Source organism: Gossypium hirsutum, chromosome D01, assembly GCF_007990345.1.
Source record: "Gossypium hirsutum isolate 1008001.06 chromosome D01, Gossypium_hirsutum_v2.1, whole genome shotgun sequence".
In the NCBI taxonomy this organism is placed as follows: Eukaryota; Viridiplantae; Streptophyta; class Magnoliopsida; order Malvales; family Malvaceae; genus Gossypium; species Gossypium hirsutum.
The window spans coordinates 24,540,242-24,552,588 of record NC_053437.1 but is presented as its reverse complement, the minus strand read 5'-3'; the positions used below and the strand labels follow the sequence as shown (position 1 = coordinate 24,552,588).

General features: G+C 34.8%; 1 protein-coding gene and 1 non-coding gene across 2 annotated transcripts; one reads left to right on the top strand and one right to left on the bottom strand.

The window, feature by feature from the left end:
• Nucleotides 1-9,928: 9,928 nt before the first annotated feature.
• LOC121214128 (small nucleolar RNA R71) lies at nucleotides 9,929-10,035 on the bottom strand. The gene has a single exon (XR_005909715.1). It is a non-coding gene; the product is annotated as a small nucleolar RNA R71 (small nucleolar RNA).
• Nucleotides 10,036-11,683: 1,648 nt separating this feature from the next.
• Nucleotides 11,684-12,037, top strand: LOC107921657 (uncharacterized). The gene has a single exon (XM_016851486.1). It carries the CDS (start codon nucleotides 11,684-11,686, stop codon nucleotides 12,035-12,037), a length of 354 nt encoding a protein of 117 aa, XP_016706975.1.
• Nucleotides 12,038-12,347: the final 310 nt, after the last annotated feature.

The following is a 12,347-nucleotide window of genomic DNA, read 5'->3' as shown; positions in this document are numbered from 1 at the left end:
GTCCCTTCTTTCTTAACATACAGTGTTGGCTCACTCTTGCTCCTATCGAATCCCAAATCAACCAGGTAGCCATCGATTCTACTGTACCAGGCCCTTGGAGCTTGTTTTAAGCCATACAAGGTTTTTTTCAGTTTGTATACCATGTGCTCTTTTCTAGCTATCTCAAACCCTTGTGGTTGCTCAACATAGATGTCTTCATCAAGGAATCCATTGAGAAAAGCTGACTTCACATCGAGTTTATGGATTTTCCATTCAAGCTGTGCTGTTAAGGCAATCAACAGTTTGATGGTATCGAGCCTGGCCACTGGTGCAAAGTTCTCCAGGTAGTCCAGGCCATATTTCTGACTGAATCCCTTGACAACTAACCTTGCTTTCAGTTTGTTTAAGCTTCCATCAGCATTTTGCTTGGCTTTGTACACCCATTTCACTCCAATAACCTTCCTTTTGACTGGTCTTTCAACCAATTCCCAAGTCTGGTTCTTCTCAATCATGCTGATCTCCTCAGCCATTTCTTGCTTCCACCCTTGCTAAGCTTCAGCTTCTTCACAGTTACTTGGTTCAGCTATAGCTACATTAGCCCTTTCATAAATCTCAGCCAATGGTCTAGTTCCCTTGACTGGTTCATCATCAATGTCCATTTCAGGACCATTCTGATCTGGCTTAGCTTTATTTGTTGCAAGATCTTCTGAAACTTCTTCTGGTTCATTTCTTTCCCAGTTCCAACATGATTTTTCATCGAACTCCACATCCCTGCTGACTGACATCTTGTTTGTTGAAGGATCCAAGATCCTATAGCCCTTCTTGACAGTGTTGTAGCCCACCAAAACACCAGGTCGAGCCCTTTTAGATAACTTGTCCCTTTTAACAGCAGGTACATGTGCATAACAAATGCATCCAAAGACCTTCAGGTGTGCCAGTGATGGCTTGAATCCAAACCATGCCTCAAATGGAGTCTTCTGAGCTAAAGCCTTGGTTGGAAGCCTGTTTTGAATGTAGGCTGCAGTGTTAACTGCCTCTACCCACAGAGCTTTAGGCAGATTCTTCTGAATCATCAAGCACCTGGCCATGTCCATCAGGCTCCTATTTTTTCATTCACTCACACCATTTTGCTGAGGTGTATAAGTGTTGGTAAGCTGATGTTTGATGCCTGCCTTATCACAGAAGGCTTGGAACTGAGCTGAGGTGTACTCAGTCTCATTATCAGACCTTATGGTCTTTAGCTTGCAGCCTGTTTCAGTCTCAGCAGCAGTCTTGAATTTCCAAAACACAGAGGCCACCTCTGATTTCGGTTTTAAGAAGTAAAGCCAACAATATCTTGATAAATCATCAATGAACAGTATGAAATACCTGTTTCCACTTAATGACTTAGTCTTCATGGGGCCACATACATCAGTGTGCACCAGTTGCAGTTTTTCAGAGGCTCTCTAGGCTTGATTCGAGGGAAATGGAAGTCTGGCCTGCTTGCCTAGCTGACATACTTCACATACTTCCTGGTTTTGAACCAAGCTTATGAAATTTTCAGCCAAACCACTCCTGCACATGTGCTCCATCGATATGAAGTTGGCATGACCAAGTCTTTGATGCCAAAGCTTGGATTCATCTATTGTAGCTGTGTAGGTAGTGTCTGACTCTTTTGTCCAGTCAACCACAAAGCTTTTATCAGCCATAGGAACTGCCATCAGCTTGGATCCACTTGGATCACTGATTTGGCACTGGTTGTCTTTGAACACAACAGAATAGCCTTTCTCCAGCAATTGAGCTATTCTGAGCAGATTCCTGTCAATTTTAGGCACCAAAAGTACATTTGAAATCACTTTGGCACCTATGGGAGTGCATATCAGCACATCAACCTTGCTTTCAGCTTTTATAAAGTGGCCATTACCTATCTTGACTTTGGTTCTGCAGCTTCTATCTAAGGACTTGAAGATAGCAGCATCAGGTGTCATGTGGTTGGTGCATCCACTGTCTAGGAGCCAACCAGATGAGATTCTTTGTTGAGCAGCTGAGCATGACACAGCAAAGACTTGCTCCTCTTGGTCACCGTCTTCCTTAGCTACTCTAGCCTCAGCCTTCATTTGTTGAGAATGGTTCTGCCTTGGCTTACCCTTGCTTTTATAGACTCTCTCAACATGACCCTTCTTTTTACAATGTTGACGCAAAGCATCTGGTCTAAACCAATATTTTTGTTCTAGATGACCAGCCCTTTTGCAATGCCTGCAAGTCTGACCCTCTTTTCTTGCAGCATCATACCTTGGCTTGTCTCTCCAGGCTTTCTTGCCTTTGTAGGCAGTATTTGTTCTTGCCTGAAAGGCACCTTCTTGGTGCTCCTCCAGTCTGCTAGCTCTCCTCTGCTCTTGAGCATATAGAGCAGTGATTAGCTCTGTCAAAGAGATGCTGGACAGGTCTCTTGAGTCTTCGAGGGATGAGATTTTTGCCTCATACCTTTCAGGAAAAGTTGAAATAACCTTCTCCACTATCCTAGCTTCATTGAACTGCTCACCAAGGAGCCTAATGCTGTTAACTACAGCCGTAATCCTGTCAGAGTATTGCTTGACAGTTTCTTCTCCCTTCATCTTCAAATTCTCGAATTCTCTCCTCAAATTCAACAACTATTGCTGTCTTGTCCTCTCTGCCCCTTGAAACTCCTCTTTCAACTTGTCCCAGGCCTACTTTGGTGATTCATAGGCCATAATCCTTGTGAAAATCACATCTGGCACTGAGTTCTGGATGGAAGACATAGCCTTATGCCTCTTGGTCCTCTCATCAGCATGCTGCCTAATCTGAGCCACTGTTGGATTGGCTCTAAGTGGCTCTGGTTCAACATCTAAGTTGACCACCTCCCACAGATCGAAAGCCTGTAGGTAGGTCTTCATTTTGACCACCCATATGTGATAGCCTTCTCCATTGAAGACTTGTGGTGCACCAGGTGAAAAGTTTGATGAAGCCATCCTTTAAACAACAGGCCCCTTAAGAAACATGCTCTAGATACCAATTGTTGGTGTTAGAACAGAAACAGACAAGCTCAGCTTGTGTCTTGTGCAACAAGCCTCGATGCTTGCTGAGCAAACAATCAGATTCGAGCAAGAAGAAAAGAAGAAAAGCTAAGGAAAAATGGAGATAGTTTGATGAAAAAAATCTGATTTCATTCATAAGTGAATAATGGAATAATGCCAATACATAAAACCAAGCACTAAGCTTGTCAAAAATAGCAAGTAATCACCTAAACATTACCTAACTCCACTAATTACATAGAAACTTGAAACTTAAACTTGTAAGCTTGTACAAAGTTGTGTTTACAGCTCACACTCTAGCTAATTACATCAATCATAGGCCTAACTTAGTTAGAAATGAACTAAGATACATTTCATTAACTAAAAATAACAAAATGAACAAAATAATCTTGTTTCAGCAGCTCTTGCATCAGTTCCAGTATAGCTTGATCTTTATGGCATGCTTGCTGTCGAGTGTTTGCTACACGCTGGCCAACTTCAACAAGTTCTTCGACTTGGAGGTGTTTTCGTTGCTACCACCTACATTCTTGATGGGCCATTTATTCCATTTTTGAGGACATTCCGCTAGGTATATTTATTGTATCAGCCTTGCTAAATGCATTGATCCCTTCACATGTCCGGACTTGAGTTCACATAAACGCACTATCCCAATGCTGAATTTGGCAACTTGATTTTGTTTCTGTTGAATATGTCATGTTTTTCACTATCTATCCAATGTTATTCAACCGATCGAGGAAGCCTTACTCAGACTTTCTTACATTACCAGAAAAAAGAATTGTTGATTGTTCTTTTCTAGTTGCTGCTGTTGGGTTATTTTTTGCGCGCAGAATGTAATGGGAATAGCAGGCAGTCATATCTTCCTTTCCGAACGTGAACTCGAAGATCTCTGCCGAACCTGTGGACTCATTGGTTTTACATGTATAAGAAATTCACATTTTGTGATGATCTCAGCTCGAAAATGCAACTAGCTAACCATCCATATTTTAAATTAGGCATGCATATTACCTTAAAAACTGTTGAAGTTGTATAACTCATGGAGTGTCTGTTCTCCAAAGTTTACAGTTTCTCATGTTTCAGTTACTTTCTGTGTGAGCTATTTAAAATATACATGAAATAAAGGTTTTGAGAACTCTAAAAATGCAAAAATGATACTTTGAAATAAACGGAATTGACATAATCCACCTAATCCCCTAAGTCAAATACTATTTAACATAATTGCTACCAGTTTATCATGAGTGCCGTTTTTTGGATAGCAGAAATTTCAGATATTCCTTTATAAAGGAGTTGGTACCAATTGATTTTTTTTAAATGATTATGCTATGAAACAAACTACAAGTACAACGACATATAATTCTTCAAACATGATTTGAAGTTGCACACTGGTTTGCCAGTGTAAATATGATTTGAAATTGCACATTGGTTTTCCGGTGTTGTACTTTTCGATCGAAAGCAATGTTGCAAAAAACATGAAACCAAGTATTCTAGTAGGAAGAGAAAAGAAAACATGGTTTCTAATGTGATTATAATACCCTTTACTTGATCCCGAACCTAAACTTGAGCAAGAAATGTTGCACTTCAATCCAAACACTTTACTTAAGAGTTTAACATGTCATTCAACTTCCACTCATCTTTTAGACTTATTTAAGATTCTTTAAGACTTTTTGAATAATTTCTAAGTTTATTCTACGATTCGATTTTAAACAGAGGTTGTTCGGGACCTTTTCGAAAGAAAATGACCTAGTTTAGGCAAAACAAGACAATAGTATCGATACAACTCCCCAAGCTACCGATACCTCTTTTTATTATTGTTCAATTTTTCATTCTGTTAATGTTGTGTTGATACAAGTCTTTCAAGTATTGATACTTGGATGCAAGGGAGCCTTAAACAAGCCTAAAATCACCTTAAAATATGCCAATACATACCATTATGATCCCCAAACATTCTCAAGTATATTTAGTCCTCAAAATACCTCAAAATATCACTCAATTCATCATGTAGTTCATCCTTGTCCAAACACTAATCAAAATACCACAAAGTTCAATACATTTCCACTTGATCATCACACAACTTGTACCATTGCACTAGTTACTTATCACTTGAATACTTATTGAAATCTTATGTACATGCCACTCTAAGTCCATATATTAAATACATACTTCACAATCCATACCTTGATAATAGGATGTGATAGATCAAGCTTCACTTGAACTCTTCCTACACGAATGCTTTTTGTAAAATTATGTGTTTGAAAGCAACGCGTTAAGCTTAGTTAAAGTTTAGTAAGCACTCACATAAAATTTTCATCTTATCTAAGTATTTATTATAAAATTTCATTGAAGTTCCTAGTTTATTTTGTACACATTCATTCACGTTATACTTTATCTTATTCACAACATTATTATATTGAAAGTTAAAATTATATAACATGATTTAAAATATAAAATTTTCATTTGATCACATATTTCACTTCTTTTACTTCATTTACTTCACATAGTCCTTAGTAAACCACGGAGAATCAAGAAGGATATGTGAAATAACATGAGCACAAAAGTGATAAGATATCATGAACACAAAAATGCTAATAATCATGAGCGCCGAAGTACTAGAAACATGGGCACACAAGTGCTAATTATCACATCACAAGCACTAAAGTGCTAATCACATGAGTGTGCTAGATTTCTTGTGGTATGTCAATTATATCCTACTAGCTCTACCTTATTTACTAAGGCTTTTACACAAATCTTTTTAATTGAACATTTCTTTCCATTTCTCATCTTATTTTCACTATATATTCAAATGTACACAATCACACAACACTTGTTAATGTATTACACGAATAATTCACACAATTTAACACTTAAATCACTTATGAAATATTATTTCATAAAATTTCTTATTTTGATTATCACTGTCACTATTTTATTCACTTGTGTTTCAATTTTTAAAACTTCTACACTTTATAACTTATTCATGGAATTTACTCATATTCACTCCCATATGTGATATTCACTTATTCATACTTTAATGTCACTTGCTACCTTTTCATTTCACTAGTTTAATTACTTATTATTTAATTTTTTATCACATATTAAATATTCACTCAAGATCACTTATTTACCAATTTCACTACACATTCGAGTATTATTCAATTTAGCCCCATTTTATATTTCTTTATGTACACTTAAGTTTATTTTCCACTATCACTTTTCATGTCTCATAATATGTCAAATTGCTCTATTTAATTCTTATAATTTTTAAATGTTATTTTTCATTAATACTTCTGCACTAATCTTATTTCTAATTAAATTCTCATTCACTACACTTAATTTATAACATATTTCAATTTAACCCCTTGGAAAATAAATAGAGTTCATATAAGTACTTAGCTATTTTTGGTTTAATATCACTTGCTTTGCTTCACTTTCTTCTTTTCACATATTTGTCACTTCCTTTTTTTTTATGTACAACACTTTCATCAATTTCTACTCTTTCCACTTCATAACCACAATATGAAAATAATTAAAATCCACACTATAAATTCCATGAGATAAAACTTAAACTCTTACCTTGTAATCTTGATTTCTCACACTTCTCTTAACTTTCTCTCACTTCCAACTTCAGGTCTCTTGATTCCAAGATGATATATAAGCTCACTAAAGTCTCAACCTCACTTTTTCTCTTTGGTTGCTATGGAAATTCTTAAAGGTTTTGAGTTGAAATGGTGAAATTTGATGGAGAAGGATCAATTTGTAAGAAAATAAAAGATCCTTTTTTCACCCTTTCTCTTGCACATTGGAAGCATAGAGAAATATGAACACTTTTCTTCTTATTTTCTTAATAATGATCTAATAATAAATAATCAAAATAATAAAAATATCCAACATCATAATTTCAATCCAAGGGCTTATATTTCATCTCATTTTCCAACAATATCTAATGGCTATTATGTTGCCAACACTTCCATGAATTAAAAAAAATACGTATACTTATTTTTTATCCAATGAATCGTATCAAAACCTTCATCATTAAGAAAGATTGATGGCTTAAGTTTAATACATATGTATAAAGGCATTTTGGTAATTTTACCAAAAATGATCCCACTTGCAAAATAACCATTTTGCCCCTAAAATTTTTAATATTTACAATTTTTCCATTCACAATTTTGGTAGAATTACAACTTTGGTCCCTAAATATTTTATAATTTCAAATTAACCCCTCAAATTTTAAATATTTACAATTTAAACCCTTCACTTTTCACTTTTTTACAATTTAGTCTATACCCTGGATTAATATTCACAATCACGCTTATTTCAACTTCGGTGTCCATTACCCTTCTCTACTATCACTGATTTATCACATTTCATTTACTTGAGAATCCACTATGCATATTCTTGATGTAGCACCATTTATTTGTTATAGTGGTTTTAGGGGAATTATAGTGATACCAAAAATTCTAAAGGATACCAATATTTCTAATGCAATACCAAAAATTCTATAGAATACAAATATTTCTAACATAAACAAAATTTCTTAGAAATGTCTAAAATGTGATAAGAACTCGAAAACTAAGTATGATCATTATCTAGATGTGGGATAGGATGCAAAAATTCAAGGTAACTATAGACGCGTAAGAATGTAGCTTAAAAAGGGTTATAAATGACCTTTGAATGATATTGTATTAACTACAAACATGGTGAGTATGAATCAACGTACAGTAAAAGTAGATACCTAAAGCCGAGTATAAGCTTATGTAGTAGAGAATCAAATGAATAGTTACAGAAATGGTATCAAATGTGATCAATGAGACTAAGGGAGATAGCATTGAGATGTCAAAGTGATTCTTATAAAGGTTAAATAGAAGGTAAGAATTGAATAACATAGATTTTAGAGAAGGTTAAGTGAGTATATGATAAGTTCTAAAAGTAACATGTTTTTAGCCTCATTCTTAATTCATTTTTGGGTTATTATTCGATGTTAATGGTGAATTTTATGCTCATAATCCTTTAAATTCATATTTTTATACTTAGGAGAGCATTTGGGAGCAAAAGGAGTGAAAAATGAGCAAAACCAAAAAATTAGAGTGAGTTACAAGAGCCACATGGGCTGGACCATTCCATATGGCCTGGACACATGACTGTGTGAGCCACACAAGCTACCACACGACCATGTGGTAGGCCATGTCGATTTCATGAATTGCACTCCAAACAGCATAAAAACGTGATTTTTAAGGTTTTTCAGGCATTCTGAAACCTGTATATGACAAAAATAAGAATATAGGAAAGGTTCGTCATAGAATACTCGAGAAAACAACTTAAAAAAATCATTGAAGCCGATTTTGAAGTAGATTTCCATCAAGATTGAAGATTCACTTCTGATTTCTTTAGAGATTATTACGAGTTTCTTTGTTTATCATTGTTATACTGTATTTTGGATGTTTTTATTTGATAGCATGAACTAATTTTCTAATTACCTAGAGAGATGAACCCTATGATAGATTCTGTCGTTTGATTTTTATTTTACGCAATAAAGACTTAGATTTGGTTTTTAATTATGTATGCTTAATTCTTGGTTTAATATTTCTAGACTATTGATCTATGCTTGATGTGCTTATATCAGAGGAGGAATAAACCTTGTTTAAGAGTAGATCTAGCATAATTTAGTGGAGTTGCCTGCAATCCTAGAAATAGGACGACAAAAATCTACTGGATTAGAGTCAAAACTAATAAGGGAATCTATAGATCGAGTTAATGCAATAATAGGAGTTTTAATTAGACAAAAATTTCAATTAATCAACCTAAAGTGAGTTGTTTTTATTCTTGAAGAGTGATATTAACATAACTTAAGGATTTCTACGAATCAAGATATTAAGAGAAGAAATTGCGTAATTTAGATTGATAATGATAGATGAAATCTAGGTGAATTCTTTCCTGGGTATTGTTTCTGATTTGTTCTTGAAGAGTGATATTAACATAACTCGATTATTTTTCTGATTTGTTCTTTGTCGCGTTCGTAGTTAATTAATTTAGTTAATTTTAGTTTTAATCAGTCACTTAAATTTATCGATTAAATATTAGAAAGACGGTAATTTTTAGTACTTTTAGTCTTCATGGGAACAATATCTTTGATAATCATAGCTATACTATTAATTAATAGGTGCACTTCCCTTAATTGGATTTTTAGTTGGTTTCGTGGACATCAAGTTTTTGGCACCGTTGCCGGGGACTAAAATATCAGGAAAACTTATTTCTATTAATTTAGCCATTTTTTTATTTTTATTTTAATATTTTTATTTTTAATTTAATTTTTACATTCTAAATTTTTGTTTGTTTGATTCTGACATGTTCTTTTAGTTTTTTTTACTAGAGGAAATCTACTAGAACCATTAATTTTTAACAGTGAGATTAAAAAGACTGCTCGCAAAAAATGGAGAGAAGTTAGAGAAGCAAGGCAAGATAAAAAAAATTTAATAGACGACCAAGAGCAAAAGGAAATTACTATGGAGATGGAGAATAATCAAAATAATCGGCAGCCTTCTGCACCTCCTACTCCTCGTACTATGTTTGGTTATGTTAAGCCTACTCTGATTGGAGTTGAATCGAATATTGTCAAATTGTCTATTGCGAGAAACAATTTTGAGTTGAATCTAAACACAATTCAGATGGTACAACAATATGTTCAGTTTGATGGGTTGCAAGATGAAGATTCGAATACTCATTTGGCTAACTTTATAGAGATTCGTGACACATTTAAGATTAATGACGTTTTTTATGATGCCATACGCTTAAGGCTGTTCCTATTCTCTTTGAGGAAAAAGGCAAAAAAGTGGTTGAAATCACTTCCATGAGGTTCTATCACGACTTGGGATCAAATGACTGAGAAGTTTCTGTTGAAGTACTTCTTGCCGGCTAAAACAACTAAGTTTAGAAACGACATCTCTTCTTTTGCTCAAATTGATTTGGAGACATTATATGACGTATGGGAGAGATTTAAGGATCTTTTAAGAAGGTGCCCTTACCATGGGTTACCTTTGTGGTTACAAGTTCAAACATTTTACAACGGTTTGAATCCTTTGACTAGGTAACTAATTGATGCAGTAGCTGGCAGAACATTGAATAATAAGACACCTGAGGCAACTCAAGAGTTTATTGAGAAGATGACACTGAATAACTATCAGTGGCAAGTAATGAGCACGAAACTGATTAAAGCAACAGATATTTTTAATATTGATGCAGTTTCCATGTTTGCAAATTAGGTTGAAGCTCTTGGTAAGAAAATTGATGGTTTGAATATTTCTAAGCAAGTGAATCTGGTATTGCAATGTGATGCGAATAGAGCGGGGATGATTAATTCAGAATGTCTACCCTTCGGTTCTAGCATGGAGCATGAGCAAGTCAACTTTATGGGTAACAATTCTAGACCTAAAAATAACCCCTATAACAATAACTATAATCCAAGATGGACGGATCATCCAAATTTTTCTTGGGGTGGTCAAAGAAATCGAAGGTCACAACCCCCTCTAAATTTTTAGCAACCTTATTAGCAAGAAAAGAAACCGAACCTTGAGGAGATATTAGCTAAATTTATTTCGGTGTTTGAAACTTGATTTCAAAACATTGAGACAACTTTGAAAAATCAGCAAGCATCAACTCAAGGGCTTGACAATCAGATTGGACATCTTGCTAAATTTGTTTCAAAAAGACAATAAGGTAGCTTACTTAGTAACACTGAAACTAACCCAAAGGAGCAAGTCCACACAATCACTATTTGAAATATGGAAGGGTTAGTCGATCCTGAAAAGAAATTGAATCTAAAAGCTGTTGAGAAAAATGATGGGGTTGATGAAAGTAAGAAAGAGCATAAGTAGGTGGTTAGAGAATACAAACTACAAATTCCATATCTAGCTGCATTGAAGTAAGACCGCATAAAAGAAAAATATGGTAAATTTTTTGAAATTTTGAAAAAATTGCATATTAACTTACCTTTTGTTAAAGCCTTTTCGCAAATGCCAAAGTATGCAAAATTTTTAAAGGAGCTGTTAACAAATAAAAGGAAGTTAGACAACTTGGCAACTATGGAGCTCAATGAAGATTGTTCGACCATTTCCAAAATAAACTACCTAACAAGCTTAAAGATCCAGAGAGTTTTACTATTCCTTATCTTATTGGTAGTTTAAATGTTGAAAAAACTTTGGGTTGTTTCGGGGTTAGTATAATTTTATGCCTTGTAAAATGTTCAAATAACTTGGTCTCGGGGAACCAAAACCCACTAGGATGAATATTCAATTAGTTGACTGATCAATTAGGTATCCTAAGGGTATTATTAAGATTTACTTATTAAAGTCGATAAAGTTATATTCCCTGTTGATTTTATTATATTGGACGTGGATGAGGATATTGAGGTACCCATGATCTTAGGTCAACCATTTTTAGCCACTGCTAGAACTGTTATTGATGTGGGTAGTGATGAACTTGTGTTGAGTGTAGGTGATGAAAAGGTTACTCTTCAAGCACGTGATTTTGTTAGAGTTCTTAGGAAGTAAGATGATACTCATCATTCTATTAATGTTAGTAATCATGTGGCTCGACATTCTTTGTAGGAATTTACCAATGAATACGTGTTTGAACAATATCCATCTTAATGTGATAAAAATCAAGGGACGAGTGGAGAGTAAATGGTGCAGCTTGATGAACTAGATGAATTGCGAGCGAAGGCTGATGAGAAACCAAGAAAGCACAAGGAAGTAACAAAACAAAGCCATGATGTTCATGTAAAGAGGATGAACCAATTCAAAATTTTGGATAAAGTGTTGCTAGACAAGTTAGATCCACGAATGTTCCCTTTGGAGCTTAAGTTAAGAGGGTCGAACACATTTGTGGTACAAAATGTATTTCCATATGTAACCATTGAGGTAACACACTCTGATTACGACACATTCAAGGTGAACAGTCTTCATCTCAAACTTTATTTTAATGGTAATACCGCCTTAACCGTTAGCTTGAAAAGGGAAGTCGAGCTTAGACTCTAAATTAGCGCTTCTCAGGAGGCAACCCGAGTGTTTTTATTTTAATTATTTATTCATTTTAATTTCATGTTATTTTAAAAAGAATTTGAAAAAAATTAAAATAAAAAATTGAAAAGAATAAAAAAATTAAAAAATCTTGAAAAACATTGCCTGGACATAGAGAGTATGGGTTACACGGTCTAGGGTGATCCACATGGCCTGGACACACGAGCGTGTCACAGGCCGTGTGAAAATTGGAACTAATTTTTTCAATTTTCTTTTAACCCACACGGGCACAGAGAGTTACACGACCATGTGATCCGTACATCTTAGA